Source organism: Artemia franciscana, unplaced genomic scaffold, assembly GCF_032884065.1.
Source record: "Artemia franciscana unplaced genomic scaffold, ASM3288406v1 Scaffold_588, whole genome shotgun sequence".
In the NCBI taxonomy this organism is placed as follows: domain Eukaryota; kingdom Metazoa; phylum Arthropoda; class Branchiopoda; order Anostraca; family Artemiidae; genus Artemia; species Artemia franciscana.
Genome location: NW_027066194.1, coordinates 1 through 7,030, shown reverse-complemented (window position 1 = coordinate 7,030; position 7,030 = coordinate 1). Strand labels below are relative to the sequence as shown.

The 7,030-nt window shown below is 31.2% G+C and overlaps 1 protein-coding gene across 1 annotated transcript; it reads left to right on the top strand.

Annotated features, from left to right (window-relative positions):
• Window positions 1-6,245: 6,245 nt before the first annotated feature.
• Window positions 6,246-6,668, top strand: LOC136043417 (putative nuclease HARBI1). Its single transcript, XM_065728323.1, has one exon. The coding sequence runs from the start codon at window positions 6,246-6,248 to the stop codon at window positions 6,666-6,668; it is 423 nt and encodes a 140-aa protein (XP_065584395.1).
• The last annotated feature ends 362 nt before the right edge of the window (window positions 6,669-7,030 follow it).

The window sequence follows — 7,030 nt, the reverse complement described above, 5'->3', positions numbered from 1 at the left end:
CTTGGGGACAGACTGTCCGTGATTGGGTCCATTGAATAGATTGAACTAAAATCAGGATCTATTGATAGAGGTACGGATGGTAGGATGACGAACTTTGAAAGCTATAAATATAATTCAAATATTGTAGAAAAATAGCAACTGCGAAATGGGAATAGTAACTGATTACTATGGAATATTAATCAGACTCCGCTCGTTTGAGGGTTAAGCATCGGGAGTCCCCAACCACCTCCGGTAACCCCGGCATCCCCCATCCCATAAAATGCGCATGATTCTACTTTGGATAGACTGTGTCGTCCATATTAAACTACAGAACAAAATGCTTCCAGGTTAATAAACATGTTTTTAAACTGAAAGTATGGAGTGGCACAAAAACGTAAAGCTAACAGAGGCTAATCTGTATAGAAATTCAATTAAGGGGGGGGCAGGATTTTCTAGCATTATTATATAAAAAAATAATGAAAAAATAAATATGATAAAGTTTTTTCAACTGAAAGTAAGGAGTAGAATTAAAATTTAAAACAAACAGAGATTATTACACATACGAGGGGTTCTTCTCCTCTTAAATATCTCGCTCTTTACGCTAAAGTATTTTTTGTAATTTCAACTATTTATTTTACTGCCTTTCTGATTCAGGGGTCATTCTTAAAGAATTGGGACAAAATTTGAGCTTTAGTGTAAAGAGCGAGGTATTAACGAGAGGACAAACCCCCTCATATACATAATAAAAATAGACGAATATAGAAGTTCGTTACGCAAGTTAATTCTTAAGTTACGTACTTTTTTTACTAATAAAACGTTTGATAAAAATTTAAAGTTCTAGTTGTCTCTTTAAGTAACCAATAAATTGGCTGGCAACTAGACCTCCTCCCCCACCCTTTTTTCTCAAAACCGTCTGATCAAAACAAAAAGAAAGCCATTTAGCCTTAATATGCAAACTTCATTTTAATAGTTTTTGAGCGGAGAACCAAAATCAAACATGCATTAATTCAAAAACTTTCAGAAATTAAATAAGAAAAACTAGTTTTTTTAACTGAAAGTAAGGAGCGACATTAAAACTTAAAACGAACAGAAATTATTCCGAATACGAAAGGGGCTATCCCCTTCTCACGCCCTGCTTTTTACGCTTAAGTTTTTTACTGTTTAGTAAAGTGGAATTGAGAGAAAGAGTCAAACTTTAGCGTACAGAGCTGGGCGTTGAGAAGGGAACAGCCCCTTTCGTACTCGGAATAATTTCTGTTCGTTTTAAGTTTTAATGTCGCTCCTTACTTTCAGTTAAAAAAAAACTAGTTTTTTTTTATTTAATATCTCACTGAGACGAAGTTAATTATCTCTGAACACAGACAAACTCCAGTTTTACTCGGATCAAGAACTTGAGTGTGGTTGCTATAACGCGCAAGTACCTTAAATAAACATAATTTAAATAATTTGATCATAATAATTAATAATAATTAAATAATTTTAATTATAAATTAATAACAGTACTATTCATTATATGATGAAATTACAATAATTCCTTTAATATAAGAAAACTTTGTTAAAATTTTGCCTGGAAATTTTGTGAAAGAGGGAGGGAGAGGCGATAATCAAGATTTTAGTACGATAGCTTAGTAGGCTGACAGACGAAAAATTGTTAATTCTTAATTTTTTCTGGTTTCCATGGTATTTAATTTAAAATAATATATTGAAGATATCATTTATTAAGTGATTAAGCCATGATGATATGTTTAGTCATTGCAGAGAAATCTTCTGCATTGGAAGCTATGGGAAATTGTGTCTAATATTTAGGGAGAAGTTAATTTTTTGAATTTTTAATTTTTTTAACAGTTGTTCTTGGAAATTGTAAAGTAATTTCATTCCTTGAAATATTCATTATTTTTATTAATCAAGATAACACTTTTCACAAGTTTCACGATAATACTTCTTAGATTTTGAGTATATTAGTTTTAAAAAAAATTTTCAATGGAAAACCTAAAAATTAATGGATCAATTGAAGACTATCAAGTTTAGCTTTCTGAGTATGCAAGACTCTACTGCAAACCTATAAGTGCTATTTTGGAAGCACGGATTTCATAAACTGCCATCATAAAACACAACTAACAGTGCACTTCAAAACACCCAAAATACAGACCTTTCAAGTTGTTGGTGATTTTTCTCACAAACAAATAAGAAACAAATCATGAAAGGCTATCAGGATAATACCTTGGAATGTCAAAAAGCAAGACAAGTGAGAAGGTCAGACTTCAAATTATTTGTCATTTGCTATTACTACTCTGATGTTCTTACAGGTTTTTGGTTCAGTCACTGATAAAGTACAATATCTTTTATTCAAATGTCTATATTAAATCATGTGTGATAGCATTGCAATTCTACAAAAATTATTCATGCCAGATGCAACCTATTCCTGCAACTGTGTATTATTAGGAATTATAGAAAAATTTAGGACAAATTGCTTTAATACATACCTTATCAGATCTTGGCTCTTCTCCAGTAAAAAAGGGCAAGCTTGTTAAATTTGTGTCAGCTTTTGCATCTATACATGCTGGAGCATCATTGGTGAAATAAGCATCACAAGAAATGTCTTGAATGGAGAAATACTTTTGGGATGTCTGAAAGACAAAAGGTGTATAATAAGATATTAATAGTTCTAAATTTAGAAATACCAAGTATACTAATATATGAATTTTTTTAGACAAGGGCTAAGTAGACTAATAAATCTCAGCCTTAATGCTGGGACTAACATTGGCATCACATCTTCATTGTGTCAGCATTGATTTTAATATAAGTATTAATTAAAAAAATATTGGTTCGTGAGAAGTATATAATTTGGGTTATATATTTGTAGATTAGGGAGGGGGGATAATGTATAGTGGAAGTGTCCTCAAAATATGTTAAACATAATTTTTGCACATTACAAAGTAATAATTATTTTCTTAACATATTCCCTTTTCAATAGCCCCAGATTTTCCTTAATTTCATATTTAATTGAAATTCTATAAATACTGTTAAATAAAGGCTGTATTTTTTATTATGCTATTTGGTCTAAATGAGACTAGGCTATATAAAAGATTGCCCTTAGCATATGTAAGTTATGAAAAGCAAGGTAAATAACAAATTAGCTTACATCAAATCTGTCAGTTTTGTGGTCTTCAAGCTCTAAGTTGCTGATTCTTCCACCCCAGCCTCAGGTTTAAAGCCTTGGTCCTTCAGGGTGGAACTATGTGGAACATGTGGTCCCATGTGTTTTCTACTAACAAAATATCTTTGTATCGCTTTTCATATTTTGTGTACAGGTAGGGAAAGTCTTGCACACTTGCGATAAGACTTTCCCAAAAGGTAAGAGATGCAATTCCACACTTCCATTTTTTGATGTTTCAAAATGGTTTGCCTTGAATCTTGGACTCTGATTGGTCAGCCGTAAAAAATAAAGAGTGCATTCGGTGTCGTGATCACAATTAATGATGATTGATTTTTTTAACTGATATCTGTTCCACATATGACAAATCATCTCTGTTCATCATAAAACATTAAAATAAAGGCCATACTCTTTAAACTTTAATAAAGGTTTGTATAAGGATATACTTAAAACTAAATATATAGGCCAAAATACTGCTTCAAAAGTTGGAGTAGTCATTTAAAAAGAATAATAATTTCCAAAAATTGTTTATAAAAGAATGCAAATAATTATGTGTTTATTTTTTTTACTTACCTCATACAAATGGGTCTGAATTCTCAGTTTGAATAAGTGGAATGGCATTGATTTTTTTCAAACGTTTAAAAATTGTAAAAATAGTAAATTCACACAGATGGAGTTAACCACAGAAACAGAATGCAACTGCAATATTACTTCACACTTTCTCACCTTTTCAATACCAACCAGTCACAAAACATAGTTATGTTTTGGTATAGGGGTTGCATGTATTTGTCTATAAAACTGTCTAAACTGCTATATACCACTGAGGATTTTTATACTAATTTTGATACATGTTATCCAATCATATTTCCACAATTTGTTTACAAATCAAAATTTTTACAGGAAAATTCTCTTACCTAATGCTAAATCTTAGTCAAATTTCAAATTTTTGTGCTCAACAGACTTAACAATATTTAAATGATTGAATTGAATATCTGAAAATATCAAGATTAAAAAATAATTAATTAAAAATCTCTGTAGCTTGAAACCCTGAGAATTTAAATCACCAATCTATATCTATCAAATACAAAGATAACAAACACATATTGGTTTTTAAAGGAGTAATGCAACCCATATTCTTTAGACCATAGCCACCCATATTATAGTGCGTTCATTTAGTATTGCTTATCATAGTCTTAAATTTTTTTTTCTCCTCTCTTTTTTTTCCTTCACTCATTTTATATGCGTCAATAAAAGTATTGATTGATTTATTGATACAATTAGTCTGAAGCACATGTCTACATGCATCTTTATTATAGTTCCTATATTTCTGACGATTTTGGTCTTTATTTGAATATATTAGGATGAATAGCAGAGGAAATCCTAACAAAGAGCTCTAACTGACATGACTGACCAGTACAAATATTCACTGATATATTGAGGTAAACATCGACTGTGTAATAAATAGATATGGCTGGAGTGGAAATAGAGAAATAGACTTGTTCTTCTAAAATTGTGAGTTTTGTAGTTTAAGCAAAATATATTGAACTTTAAAAATTGGAAAGATATGCAACATTGTGATGAAAAGTAATATTTTGATTACTAAATTTCTAAGATTTTGTCAAAGTGTGCACTGTTTATTAAAAAAATATTTTTAAAAAGAAACATTGATTAGTTAATGCTTTATTGCCTATACTTAAAACCCTTGTTTTAAATGTCTTCTATGCATTCCTATCTCTTTGTTCTGTGTTTATTGTTACACACCTAAAAGAACTAGTATTTAATATATCTTTTAGTATTTTTTTATTTATTTAGTATTTTAGTATTTAATATATCTTTATCCTCATTTCCCACTCTTCATTACTATCATAGTTACTAAGCAATGCCACAAAGTTAGGCAACATACTAAATGGTTTGACCTACACAAATTGTCACAGAGAGTGCATGGTCCCAAAAGATGGGTCAACACCTTTCTTTTTACAATAAAAAGCTTAAATCACTTTCTTTAGTAGTCAGAAGTATAAAGGCAAAACATTGTGGTGAATAACTTTTTTTTTATGGCGGGCTGCTTTTTATAACTTACTACTTTTTGTATCAATATTTTTATACCATTTTAATTTCAACAGATTTATTAGATCTTAAAACCTTGCCGGATTTTAGGTTAAATTTATTACCATTTCCGCTACCTACCTACAACAAATGTTTGTCAAGGTTCCCTTTTAGTTGCGGGTATTTCTTTGTTTGCAAAGTTTTTTGAAGCAACCTATTATGCACACCCCCTAAAGGACATTCTGGATCTTCCCCCGTTACCACCGCCATAATGTGAAAAAATATAGCACAAATTATACATTCCCCATCTATTCTGTCACTTGTCTTTGGCTTTTCTCTTGCTAAGCTAAAATGAACCAGTCCTACAGTGCCTCAATGGATGCAGAACTTGGGTGTCAGTGCTATAACAGAGGAATACGCAAAAAATAAACTTTGAACAAAAAAATGTTACGGGTGTTCATTGGTAATGGGGGTTATGTATCTATTGTTTATCTTGCTTTCCAAGAAACTTATATATCCTAGAGTAGATTATAGGTCATTGTATCAATTTATTACTTAACTATTTTTACATTTTTACTCAATTTTGTTCTTTGACTCTTTAAAAAAAAATTTGACATACATTTAAAAAAAATAAGAATATAGTCCTTAGATATTCAACTCTGTATTTGCAACAAAGAAATTTTGAAAGGGATTTACATCAATTGTTTTTCATTGTTTGTTATAATCACAGACATAAATGTATACTTAGCCAATTAAAAATTTTGTTTTGTGTTTCCAGTGTTCAAATTATCTCTTTAAGCACCTGTATAGTTTTTTTTTCTACTCATACAATGATTGATGTTGCATAGAACAACTTTAGACTGTTATAAATATTTGTTCTAGGTTGCAAAAACAACATATTATTATGAGACGACAAAACCAAAAATGAGAGATGACATTTTTAAATCTCACTTTCGTCTGAAGAGGGAAACAGAGGAAGTCCTCATGCAAAAAAAATCTTTAGAGTGTGCTGATAGGGGACTGAATATACCTCTTTAAAAGCAATTGCTAATAACTTTATGGATATATGCAACCTCAGACAGTTACAGATAGGTTTGGTGTTTGTATATCAAGTGTTTTTAGAGTTGTGCATAGAATAACTGTTTTTATTTTTGCACTATCACCAACAGGCGTATGGCCAAAAGGTCAGAGACTACTCAGTGTCATTGAAGGGTTCAGGTCATTGAGTGGATTTCCTGGTGTTGGAGTTGCTCTTGATGGTACTCACATTGAAATTAAGGCGCCCAAGAAGCACCATTCATCATATATTAACAGAAAAGATTTTCATTCGGTTCTACTCCAGCAGTGTATGATAATAAACTTAGATTTACAAAGTGCATTTACCGGTGTGCCTGGTTCTATACATGATGCAAGAGTTTATAGGTTATCCCCTTTAGCAGTAATATTGACAGAAAAAGCATCATATTTGATGCTGATCACCACATCATAGCAGATGCAGCTTACCCATTAAAAAATTTTCTCCTTACCTTATTTAGGGACACAGGAAGCCTAACTGTTGATGAATAAAATTATAACTATAAGCTATCATCAACAAGGATGGTAATTGAAAGGAATTCCGGTTTTCTAAAAGGCTGTTTTGGCATCTGATCAAATTTCCTTCACATAACTAGAAGTTTGTTGTTAAAGTAGTAACTGTATGTTGTACACTACATAACTTATGTATTGACAATGATGATGCCTTTGTTGACGTTATTACTGACCCTAATTTAGTTAATAAAAGGGCATAAAATACAAGCAATAGTGATGAGTCTAGCATCTCAAAAAGGGCAAGAATAGCCCCTTAGCTGTAAT

Coding starts and splice junctions, on each gene's coding strand:
- LOC136043417 (XM_065728323.1), top strand. CDS start 6,246: ATGCAACCTCAGACAGTTACAGATAGGTTTGGTGTTTGTATATCAAGT.